This window comes from Anomaloglossus baeobatrachus, chromosome 6, assembly GCF_048569485.1.
Source record: "Anomaloglossus baeobatrachus isolate aAnoBae1 chromosome 6, aAnoBae1.hap1, whole genome shotgun sequence".
NCBI classification, from domain to species: Eukaryota; Metazoa; Chordata; class Amphibia; order Anura; family Aromobatidae; genus Anomaloglossus; species Anomaloglossus baeobatrachus.
Window position 1 is genome coordinate 566,141,436 of NC_134358.1, and position 12,121 is coordinate 566,153,556.

A 12,121-nucleotide genomic window follows, 5' to 3' on the forward strand; every position below is an offset into this window, starting at 1 on the left:
AAATTTAATAAAATCAGCCAGAAAGTCGCGAGGACGAAATAATAATAAAGTGGTTTCCTCACGACAGACATTTTTGGCAAAGAAATCGCTTATGTCCGATACATGTGGGTCCTACCTCTGGGACCTGCACCAACAAATTCCCCCGCTCCAGCCAGCGTGTGACCACCGGGCTTGGAGAGGCGGTCGCCCAATTATTTCTATAAGAGTTCTGAATATAAATGCGCAAACTCTAGGGTCAGATGTTTAACTCCCATAGGAATGAATGGAGAACGCACCAACTGGCAGCATCCGTAGCATTGCATTGTGTGACAGATGCAACGGATCGTACAAAACAACGGAAAGCTTTTTTCTTTTTTTAATTTTTTTTTTAATTTTTTTTTCTTCTTTACAGTTTTACCAGCAGCAGACTATTGCGAATGATCAGCTGATCACCCGGCGGCCGGGCGCTCAGCTGATCGCTCTCAATAGCCGGCGGCCGGGCGCTCAGCTGATCGCTCTCAATAGCCGGCGGCCGGGCGCTCAGCTGATCGCTCTCAATAGCCGGCGGCCGGGCGCTCAGCTGATCGCTCTCAATAGCCGGCGGCCGGGCGCTCAGCTGATCGCTCTCAATAGCCGGCGGCCGGGCGCTCAGCTGATCGCTCTCAATAGCCGGCGGCCGGGCGCTCAGCTGATCGCTCTCAATAGCCGGCGGCCGGGCGCTCAGCTGATCGCTCTCAATAGCCGGCGGCCGGGCGCTCAGCTGATCGCTCTCAATAGCCGGCGGCCGGGCGCTCACCTGATCGCTCTCAATAGCCGGCGGCCGGGCGCTCAGCTGATCGCTCTCAATAGCCGGCGGCCGGGCGCTCAGCTGAACATTCGGCCACCAAGAGACAAAATAAAGTTTCTGTGATTAAAAAAAAAAAAAAAAAAAATAGATGAGCATGCGCAGTGAAAAATAGAGGATTCCGCCGCTCAAAAAACGTTACATGCTGCATTGCTTCCACCCGGCAAAAGCAACGCAGGTACTTTTGGCACAGTCATCCATACAAGTCTGAGGGAAAAAGCGGAATCCGTTAACGGATTCCGCTGTTTTCCAAAAGGGCGGATTGTGACTGAATGTAATTAACCCAAGTGTGAAACTACCCTTTACTGATGGTCAGATGCTGGCCAGAAAAAAAGGGACACCTGTCCTGGAGAGAAATGTGCGGGTGCCCGATGTGGGAGCTGCATGTCATGTATTGGATATTTCATGGATCATAAAAGGTCTATTGTGAGACCACCACTACTTAATGCGGTGTTAAGGCTACTTTCACACATCCGGTTTGAGCAGTGCGGCTCAATCCGGCTGTGAAACCTATGCAACGGATGCGGCGAAAACACCGCATCCTTTGCATAAGTTTTTACATGCGGCCGGTTCATTTTTTTCCGGTTGCGGCACTCTACTGAGCATGTGCAGTGGAAGAAACCGCATGCGGCGGCCGGATGCAGTTTTTTCCACATCGCGCCGCATCCGGCGTCAATAGGCATGCATTGAAAAATGCGCCGCAGCGACCGGATGCGGCGCGATGCGTTTTTTTTTTTGCCGGAGCAAAAAACGTTGCAGGCAACGTTCCATCCGGCCACGGCATCGGCTAAATCTGCCGCATGCGGCAAAAACCGGACCGAACGCAAGCCCCTGCGGCACAATACGGCACTAATGTAAGTCTATGCAAAAAAAACCCCACAACCGGCGGCAAAAAAAACGGTTGCGGTTTTTCTGCAGAGCGCCGTATTGTGCCGCAGAGCAAAAACCGGATGTGTGAAAGTAGCCTTAAAAAAGGGCTCAGAAAACCCAGAAGAAGGGAATTTTGTTTACTTACCGTAAATTCCTTTTCTTCTAGCTCCAATTGGGAGACCCAGACGATTGGGTGTATAGCTTCTGCCTCCGGAGGCCACACAAAGCACTACACTCAAAAGTGTAAGCCCCTCCCCTTCTGCCTATACACCCCCCGTGGGATCACGGGCTCCTCAGTTTTAGTGCAAAAGCAAGAAGGAGGAAAGCCAATAACTGGTTTAAAAACAAATTCGATCCGAAGAAACATCGGAGAACTGAAACCATTCAACATGAACAACATGTGTACCCGAAAAAACAAAAATCTTTAAGAAAACAGGGCGGGTGCTGGGTCTCCCAATTGGAGCTAGAAGAAAAGGAATTTACGGTAAGTAAACAAAATTCCCTTCTTCTTTGTCGCTCCTAATTGGGAGACCCAGACAATTGGGACGTCCAAAAGCAGTCCCTGGGTGGGTAAAATAACACCTCGTGATAGGGCCGTAAAACAGCCCTTTCCTACAGGTGGGCAACCGCCGCCTGAAGGACTTGTCTACCTAGGCTGGCGTCCGCCGAAGCGTAGGTATGCACCTGATAATGCTTGGTAAAAGTGTGCAGACTCGACCAGGTAGCCGCCTGGCACACCTGCTGAGCCGTAGCCTGGTGCCGTAATGCCCAGGACGCCCCCACGGCTCTGGTAGAATGGGCCTTCAGCCCTGATGGAACCGGAATCCCAGCAGAACGGTAGGCTTCAAGAATTGGTTCCTTGATCCACCGAGCCAGGGTGGATTTGGAAGCTTGCGACCCTTTACGCTGACCAGCGACAAGGATAAAGAGTGCATCCGAGCGGCGCAGGGGCGCCGTGCGGGAAATGTAGATTCTGAGTGCTCTCACCAGATCCAACAAATGCAAATCCTTTTCACATTGATGAACTGGATGAGGACACAAAGAAGGTAAGGAGATATCCTGATTGAGATGAAAGGGGGATACCACCTTAGGGAGAAACTCCGGAATCGGGCGCAGAACCACCTTGTCCTGGTGAAACACCAGGAAGGGAGATTTGCATGACAGCGCTGCTAGCTCGGACACTCTCCGAAGAGACGTGACCGCTACTAGAAAGGCCACTTTCTGTGAAAGGCGAGAAAGGGAAACATCCCTCATAGGCTCGAAAGGCGGCTTCTGGAGAGCAATTAGAACCCTGTTCAGATCCCAGGGCTCTAACGGCCGCTTGTAAGGAGGGACGATATGACAAACCCCTTGCAGGAACGTGCGTACCTTAGGAAGTCGCGCCAGGCGTTTCTGAAAAAATACAGATAGCGCTGAGACTTGTCCTTTAAGGGAGCCGAGCGACAAACCTTTTTCCAAACCGGATTGCAGGAAGGAAAGAAGAGTAGGCAATGCAAATGGCCAGGGAGAAACTCCTTGAGCAGAGCACCAAGATAAAAATATCTTCCACGTCCTGTGGTAGATCTTGGCGGAGGATGGTTTTCTAGCCTGTCTCATGGTGGCAATGACCTCTTGAGATAATCCTGAAGACGCTAGGATCCAGGACTCAATGGCCACACAGTCAGGTTCAGGGCCGCAGAATTCCGATGGAAAAACGGCCCTTGGGACAACAAGTCTGGTCGGTCTGGTAGTGCCCACGGTTGGCCTACCGTGAGGTGCCACAGATCCGGGTACCACGACCTCCTCGGCCAGTCTGGAGCGACGAGGATGGCGCGGCGGCAGTCGGACCTGATCTTGCGCAGCACTCTGGGCAACAGTGCCAGAGGTGGGAACACATAAGGTAGCCGGAACTGCAACCAATCTTGAACTAAGGCGTCCGCCGCCAGAGCTCGGTGATCGTGAGACCGTGCCATGAAAGCCGGGACCTTGTTGTTGTGCCGGGACGCCATTAGGTCGACGTCCGGCATCCCCCAGCGGCGACAGATCTCCTGAAACACGTCCGGGTGAAGAGACCATTCCCCTGCGTCCATACCCTGGCGACTGAGGAAGTCTGCTTCCCCGTTTTCCACGCCTGGGATGTGAACTGCGGATATGGTGGATGCCATGTCTTCCACCCACGTCAGAATCCGCCGGACTTCCTGGAAGGCTTGCCGACTGCGTGTTCCTCCTTGGTGGTTGATGTATGCCACCGCTGTGGAGTTGTCCGACTGAATTCGGATCTGCTTGCCTTCCAGCCACTGCTGGAAGGCTTGTAGGGCAAGATACACTGCTCTGATTTCCAGAACATTGATCTGAAGGGTGGACTCTTGCTGAGTCCACGTACCTTGAGCCCTGTGGTGGAGAAAGACTGCTCCCCACCCTGATAGACTCGCGTCTGTCGTAACCACCGCCCAGGATGGGGGTAGAAAGGACTTTCCTTTTGACAATGAGGTGGGAAGAAGCCACCACCGAAGAGATTCTTTGGCCGTCTGAGAAAGGGAGACGTTCCTGTCGAGGGACGTCGACTTCCCGTCCCATTGGCGAAGAATGTCCCATTGTAGTGGACGCAGATGAAACTGCGCGAAAGGGACTGCCTCCATTGTTGCTACCATCTTCCCTAGGAAGTGCATGAGGCGTCTCAAGGGGTGTGACTGGCCTTGAAGGAGAGATTGCACCCCTGTCTGTAGTGAACGCTGTTTGTCCAGCGGAAGCTTCACTATCGCTGAGAGAGTATGAAACTCCATGCCAAGATATGTTAGCGATTGGGTCGGGGTCAGATTTGACTTTGAAAAGTTGATGATCCACCCGAAACTCTGGAGAGTCTCCAGCGCAACGTTCAGGCTGTTTTGGCATGCCTCTTGAGAGGGTGCCTTGACCAGCAGATCGTCTAAGTAAGGGATCACGGAGTGTCCCTGAGAGTGCAGGACTGCTACTACTGCTGCCATGACCTTGGTGAAGACTCGTGGGGCTGTTGCCAGCACGAAAGGCAGAGCTACGAACTGAAGGTGTTCGTCTCCTATAACGAAGCGTAGAAAACGCTGGTGCTCTGGAGCAATCGGCACGTGGAGATAAGCATCCTTGATGTCTATTGATGCTAGGAAATCTCCTTGAGACATTGAGGCGATGACGGAGCGGAGGGATTCCATCCGGAACCGCCTGGTTTTCACATGCTTGTTGAGCAGTTGTAGATCCAGAACGGGACGGAAAGACCCGTCCTTTTTTGGCACCACAAACAAATTGGAGTAAAAACCGTGACCTTGCTCCTGAAGAGGAACAGGGGTCACCACTCCTTCTGCCTTTAGAGTGCACACCGCTTGCAGAAGAGCATCGGCTCAGTCGGGAGGTGGAGAAGTTCTGAAGAATCGAGTTGGAGGACGAGAACTGAACTCTATCCTGTACCCGTGAGACAGAATGTCTCTCACCCAACGGTCTTTGACCTGTGGCAGCCAAATGTCGCCAAAGCGGGAGAGCCTGCCACCGACCGAGGATGCGGAGAGAGGAGGCCGAAAGTCATGAGGAAGCCGCCTTGGTAGCGGGTCTTCCGGCTGTCTTTTTTGGGCGTGACTGAGCCCGACAAGAATCTGAGCTCCTCTGATCCTTTTGAGTCCTTTTGGACGAGGAGAATTGGGACCTGCCCGAGCCTCGAAAGGACCGAAACCCCGACTGTCCCCTCCTCTGTTGGGGTTTGTTTTGTCTGGGCTGAGGTAAGGATGAATCCTTACCCTTGGACTGTTTAATGATTTCATCCAAACGCTCACCAAACAGTCGGTCACCAGAAAATGGTAAACTGGTTAAGCACTTTTTGGAAGCAGAATCTGCTTTCCATTCCCTTAACCACAAGGCTCTGCGTAAAACCACGGAGTTGGCGGACGCCACTGCCGTACGGCTTGTAGAGTCCAGTACCGCATTAATCGCGTAAGACGCAAATGCAGACATTTGAGAGGTTAAGGATGCCGCCTGCGGAACAGATGTACGTGTGACCGTGTCAATCTGTGTAAGACAAGCTGAAATAGCTTGGAGTGCCCATACGGCTGCGAATTCTGGAGCAAACGACGCGCCGATAGCTTCATAGATGGATTTCAACCAGAGCTCCATCTGTCTGTCAGTGGCATCTTTAAGTGCAGCCCCATCTTCCACTGCAACTATGGATCTAGCCGCAAGCCTGGAGATTGGAGGATCCACCTTGGGACACTGGGTCCAGCCCTTGACCACGTCAGGGGGAAAGGGATAACGTGTATCCTTAAGCCGTTTGGAGAAACGCTTATCTGGATAAGCGTGGTGTTTCTGGATTGCCTCTCTAAAGTCAGAGTGGTCCAGAAAAGTACTTAATTTACGCTTGGGATACCTGAAATGGAATTTCTCCTGCTGTGAAGCTGATTCCTCCACCGGAGGAGCTGGGGGAGAAATATCCAACATTCTATTGATGGACGCTATAAGATCATTCACTACGGTGTCACCCTCAGGAGTATCCAGATTGAGAGCGGTCTCAGGATCAGAATCCTGATCAGCTACCTCCGCCTCATCACACAGAGAGCCTTCCTGCTGGGACCCTGACCAGTGTGATGAAGTCGAGGGCCGCTCATAGCGAGCTCGCTTAGGCTGTCTGGGACTGTCGTCCGTGTCAGAGCCTTCACCCTGGGATGCATGGGACACCCCCGGAGCCCGGAGCTGTTCCAACTGAGGGGGACCAGGGAGCAATGATTCAACAGTGCCCATGGTCTGAGTTACTGATCTAGACTGCAAAGTTTCTAGAATTTTAGTCATAGTCACAGACAGTTTATCAGCAAAAACTGCAAACTCCGTCCCCGTCACCTGGACAGTATTCACAGGTGGTTCTCCCTGGGTCACCTCTAGCAGAGGCCCCGGCCGAGCAAGTGCCACAGGGGCCGAGCACTGCACACAATGGGGGTCAGTGGAACCTGCCGGTAGAGTACCGCATGTGAGGCTACAAGCAGCATAGAAAGCCTGTGCCTTGGCACCCTTGCTTTTTGCGGATGACATGCTGTTGTCTCCTCTGAGCAATCTAGGAGGGTATATAGCCAAGAATCACCAGCGACCGTACAGTGCAATGTATAGCATGCAAGCATAAAAATACAAATGTACACTTCGGTACTAGTGGGGTCAGCACCAGAGGTGCCGCTTACCGCCCGCTCAAACGCGGGTGTGTGGTCACCAGAATCCCGTGTCTGGGTCTCCCAGAGCTTGTCTCCCCTCTCCAGCTCAGACTGCACACAGGAATGGCTGCCGGCGTTCTGTGAAGAGGGGCGGACCGTGGGCGTGCCTCAGACAAAGTGCGGGAAACTGGCGTCCCACTGTGCCCAGTGTGAGGGCTGGAGTATGTAAAGTAGACTCCAGCCCTCGGCGCTGACGTTCTGTACAGCGTCCCGCCCTTCCCCTGACTGGCAGGCCTGGGGGCGGGAACGAAACGAAACTAGGCCGCAAAAGCCGGTGACTCGAGTAATAAGCGCGGCCGTCATATATGCACGGCCAGTGCGGAAGTCCCCGGCGCACCACAAGTCCCAGCCGCGCCGCAGCGTGAACTGACAGCAGCGGCCGGCGCGGCAGTTCCCAATACATTGACTCACTCAGCAGAGCTGTAGCTAGTAATGGCACAAGCGCGCAGCGCTGTTGTCCCCGGCGCACTAACACACCCAGCAATGCTGCAGTGTGTCTGCGCGCGGTCTGTACGGGGACACAGAGTACCTTGACGTAGCAGGGCCCTGTCCCTGACGATACTCAGCTCCATATCCAGCAGATTCCCCAGGGGCTGTGGATGGAGCACGGCCTCAGTGCCTGGAGACCGGTAAAATCCCACTTCACCCAGAGCCCTAAGGAGGATGGGGAAGGAAGCAGCATGTGGGCTCCAGCCTCCGTACCCGCAATGGGTACCTCAACCTTAACAAACACCGCCGACAAAAGTGGGGTGAGAAGGGAGCATGCTGGGGGCCCTAGTATGGGCCCTCTTTTCTTCCATCCGACATAGTCAGCAGCTGCTGCTGACTAAACAGTGGAGCTATGCGTGGATGTCTGACCTCCTTCGCACAAAGCATGAAAACTGAGGAGCCCGTGATCCCACGGGGGGTGTATAGGCAGAAGGGGAGGGGCCTTACACTTTTTAGTGTAATGCTTTGTGTGGCCTCCGGAGGCAGTAGCTATACACCCAATTGTCTGGGTCTCCCAATTAGGAGCGACAAAGAAAAATGCATATCATAACGAACTATTTTTTTAAATCAAATCTGTCCTTGCCTTTTTTGGGAGGGGCCGTACACCACCTGCAGAGCGCTGTGATCTAGGTTTACGCTGCACATTACGGTATTATATGCCCTTTTTCACGTGCCAATGCCACCTGTGTGGATGACCGGTTACATCACCATACACTTTCCATATTGTCGGCAGCACATCCTCTGTATACATGCAGACAGATTACCATATCTTCTGGATTGTAAAACGCACTTTTTTTCCCTCAAAACTGGGAAAAAAAAGAAGAGGTGTGGCTATGGCTTACCGGGGTGGCAGAGTGGGGTCATAGGAGGCAGGGTCAACAATACTGAGGGCACCACTGCAGTGTTGCGGCGGTAGCGGGCGCCTGACCTGACTGCAGGCTCTATTGAATCGCCCGCAGTTGACGCGATGAACTTGATGAAAATGGCTGTGGAGGCGGCGCGTGCACAGATTGACATGGACTTAAAGAAATTGGCAGTGTTTGCCTCTGCGCACGCACCACCTCCGCGGCCATTTTCTTGAAGTCCATCACGTGAATGTGCGCATGCACCACCTCTGCGGCCATTTTCTTGAAGTCCATCACGTGAATGTGCGCATGCACCACCTCCGCGGCAATTTTCTTGAAGTTCATTGTGTTAACTACGGGCAATTTAATAGAGTCCGCAGTCAGACTAGGTGTCCGCTGCCGCAGCGACACTCCGACCTGTGACCTTCCTGAGTCGCTCCACTTTAGTGACACTCCTGCAGCACGCCAGCTGATCAATGGCGTCCGCTGGTGCAAAACCCGCGAGGCCGCAGTATCACCAACCCTCTGTTCACTGACCATTGTGAGACCTAACACCTCCTCCTCTGAGCCCGCAGCATCGCTGACCCTGCCTCCTATGACCTTCCTGAGCCGCTGCACCACCGCCGCCCCCCCCCCCCCCAGTGAGCATTAGGATAAAGACACTAGGATTATAAGACGGACCCTCTTTTTAACATTAAAAATTATGTTTTCCTATTTTCCGCCTCTAAATTTTTGGTGCGTTTTATAAACCGAAAAATACGATACGTAAAAGCTCCAAGTGGTTTACTTGTTGATTGGCTGCAGCGTTGCACGGGCTCATGATTAGGAACGTATGCTCTTATGTGGAGTCGGTTGCATCGGATCATGTATAGGGTCCTATGGATAGAAGTCATTGACAGGGTCCCGCGGTGGACACCGTACACAATAGGCAGTGCAGAGTCACATGTAAGCCGTCAGACATTACCCTGCCGGACTCGGTCACAGTCTGTTGACTCCTTGGCTGCAGGAGGATAATATCCATGACCAGCTCTAATCAGAGACTGAACTGGAGGATGCCGGCCCTGCGTCCTTGGATGACTTCATTTCACCTGGTGAGTGCATTAGGCAGGATGCCCAGCCTGTGTGTGTGCGGGGCTCAGGCAGGCCTGACAAGTGTGCAGAGGCCATGCACAGGCCTAAATGATCAGCCGTGCCAACAAGGGAGACCTCCCCCGCAGCACACAAGGTGCAGGGATTACAAACACATGGCTGCTCTCGGCTGTAATACCACTGACCACCTGAGGACAAGAGTGGCGCAACTCAGGAAGAAAGCAGCCATTGTTTGCTAATTCTTTACACCCCCTATGATACCGGTATGTAATATGAGGCCTTAGGTGACAGGCTGGCTTCCTCTCTGATGGTAGGTTATGTTGTAATGTTTGTTGTTACCTTCGTACATCGGATTTGCTTGTAGATCTCCGTCTGTTGCCTTATCCGAAACTCTAGGTCGGAAACCTGAGCTTGTAACCATGTCCACCGGCAGAGGATAGCTGCCCGCTCCATCGCCCACCGCCACTCCGTGCGCTGCCGAGACCTGCGGAGAAGAGCCTGGTTATCAATGCATACGTGCAGGAGATGAGAAGGCGCATAAACACTGCGGGAACAACAAACACATACTCAGGTTACTGATTCATAATGCTGATTTACTCTAAGACTGGTCACAATCAGCCGCGAAAACCAAGCGCTCCCCAGAGCCGGGACCCCCACAATAGAGGACGAGTGACTTTGTAGGACAATGCACCTATCACCGAAGTCTCAGGGGATCAGGAAAGTAATACTCCGCTCCGTGCAAAGGCTGAAATTACAGCACGAAGCCCAAGCGGAGATTTCCTGGAAGGAGCGGCGAGGACAGAGGATACAAATGACACAGGCAAAAAATAAGAGCGACACTTTCAGCGGGGGGCGTCACCGCACTAGCGACACTTTCAGCGGGGGGCGTCACCGCACTAGCGACACTTTCAGCGGGGGGCGTCACCGCACTATGTGAATAAATCCGGGAACATTTCTCCATTATTACAGATCACAACTTGTGAAAGCACAAAAAAAAAAAATATATAAAAAAAGCATCAGAAGAAAAGTCACCCGCCACAAGTCATCCTCCGAGGCATGTCCCAGGATCAAAACATGGACAAATGTGCCCCCATTGTGTTGACCAGCGGAGGTCTCAGAAGTCAAACCCCCATCCCCCTATCTGTGCTGTTTAGGTGTTAACTTTAGGAGCACTCATTTTTAGCGACCAGACAATTGAGACAATGGGGTTATCCAGGTCATCAGCGGCCGCACCCTTTGTTCTCCGGGAGGTAAGAGGAGCCCGGCAGCTGCTCTCGGAGGGACACAGGAGCACGTGGCCGAGCTCGGTGTATGGGAAAGACGGGGGAGGAGCAATGACCAGGTAATATGTATGGAGGGTGGAGAATGAGCCAGTATTAGAGACGTTGGGGTCTGTCTATATTTGGGCCCATCAAGCTTCTATTGTCATTTGGGGATTCATTATGGCCCCTAGACAAGAAAACGCTTTAAAAAATGCAGTTCTCAAATTGAGGGGATAAAAAAAAAAAAAAAAAAAAGCTGCAAGAATGCCACGTATGAACACCAGCTAAGGCTGATGCCAATCTACATAAGGCTTCGGCCTGTTCAGTGGGGCCATCCTGACCAGATTTTCTGTACACAACCTAAACACCACTACTTCTTGCAGATTTTCCAGTGCATGTCAACAGGGTTACAAACAAAAAAAAAAAAAAACAAAAAAAAACACACTGCTGCTGTCTGTCACTGATTGCAGAATGTACCGTATATACTCTAGTATAAGCCGTTTTCTGGCCCATTTTTTTATGCTGAAAACACCCCCCTCTGCTTATACTCAAGTGAGGCTCCCACAAAAAAAATAAATAAATAATATTCTCACCTGTCCTCAGTTCCTGCGCTGTTCGCTTACCAGCTTCTTGAGGACCGCAGCACATATACCCCTCGATGATCTTGGTCTGTGCAGGGGGCCACCGCTGCAGTCAGCGCTTTACTTCAGATGACTGCTTTAAGGCACTGCAAAGCATTTAACTGAAGTAAAGCGACGATGGCAGCGGCGGCCCCGTGCTCCAGCTGCGATCATCGAAGGGTCAATATGCCTGCGGTCAGCAAGAAGCAGGTAAGCGGACACTGCAGGAATGGAGGACAAGTGAGAATAATTTTTGTTCATGTATGTGAGAAGGGGACCAGTGGGACAGTACTAAAGGATGGGCCACAAGGATGAAGACACAGATGGGGCCCATTACTACAAGGGGATGGGGGTGGTGGGGTGTCAGGGGGACACGTATGGGGCTTAATACTACAGGAAACAAGTATGGGGCCCATTACTTTTTATTGGTATCTATTTTTCATGTTGAAATGTACCAGTAGCTGCTGCATTTCCCACCCTAGGCTTGTATTTGAGTCAATAAGTTTTCCCAGTTTTTTGTGGTAACATTGGGGGCCTTGGCTTGCACTCGGGTTGGCTCATACTCGAGTATATACAGTAATTGGATTTGAATTGCAGAATCCACATAAAGCTGTCGTCCAGCGGGGTGTGTGTGTGTGTGTGTGTGTGTGTGTGTGTGTGTGTGTGTGTGTGTGTGTGTAGACCCTTGTCCGCTTTTATCTCCTTCCTGATTACACCAGAGGATAATTGCAAGTATAAAGGAGCAGACGGGGTGTGATCTATATGAGCCACAATAAGGAAAAATTGAGCTAGACCTGAGCTCAGACGGGTGTAAAATGCAGGCGTCCGGGATCACTTTATTGAGGTCCATATATAAATCGCAGCTGCAGATTTTACAGGTGGTTTTCCCCTTTAAGTCACATTCACTCCGCAGCTCAGGTGACATCAGATC

The 12,121-nt window shown here is 52.0% G+C and overlaps 1 protein-coding gene across 2 annotated transcripts in view; it reads right to left on the minus strand.

The window, feature by feature from the left end:
* Nucleotides 1-12,121, minus strand: part of LOC142243653 (KAT8 regulatory NSL complex subunit 1-like) — a 167,908-nt gene that overhangs the window by 120,666 nt on the left and 35,121 nt on the right. For both annotated transcript variants that reach the window (XM_075315772.1, XM_075315773.1), the window contains exon 2: nt 9,648-9,792. In XM_075315772.1, coding sequence (XP_075171887.1) covers nt 9,648-9,792 — 145 coding nt within the window. The remainder of the gene's footprint in view (nt 1-9,647; nt 9,793-12,121) is intronic.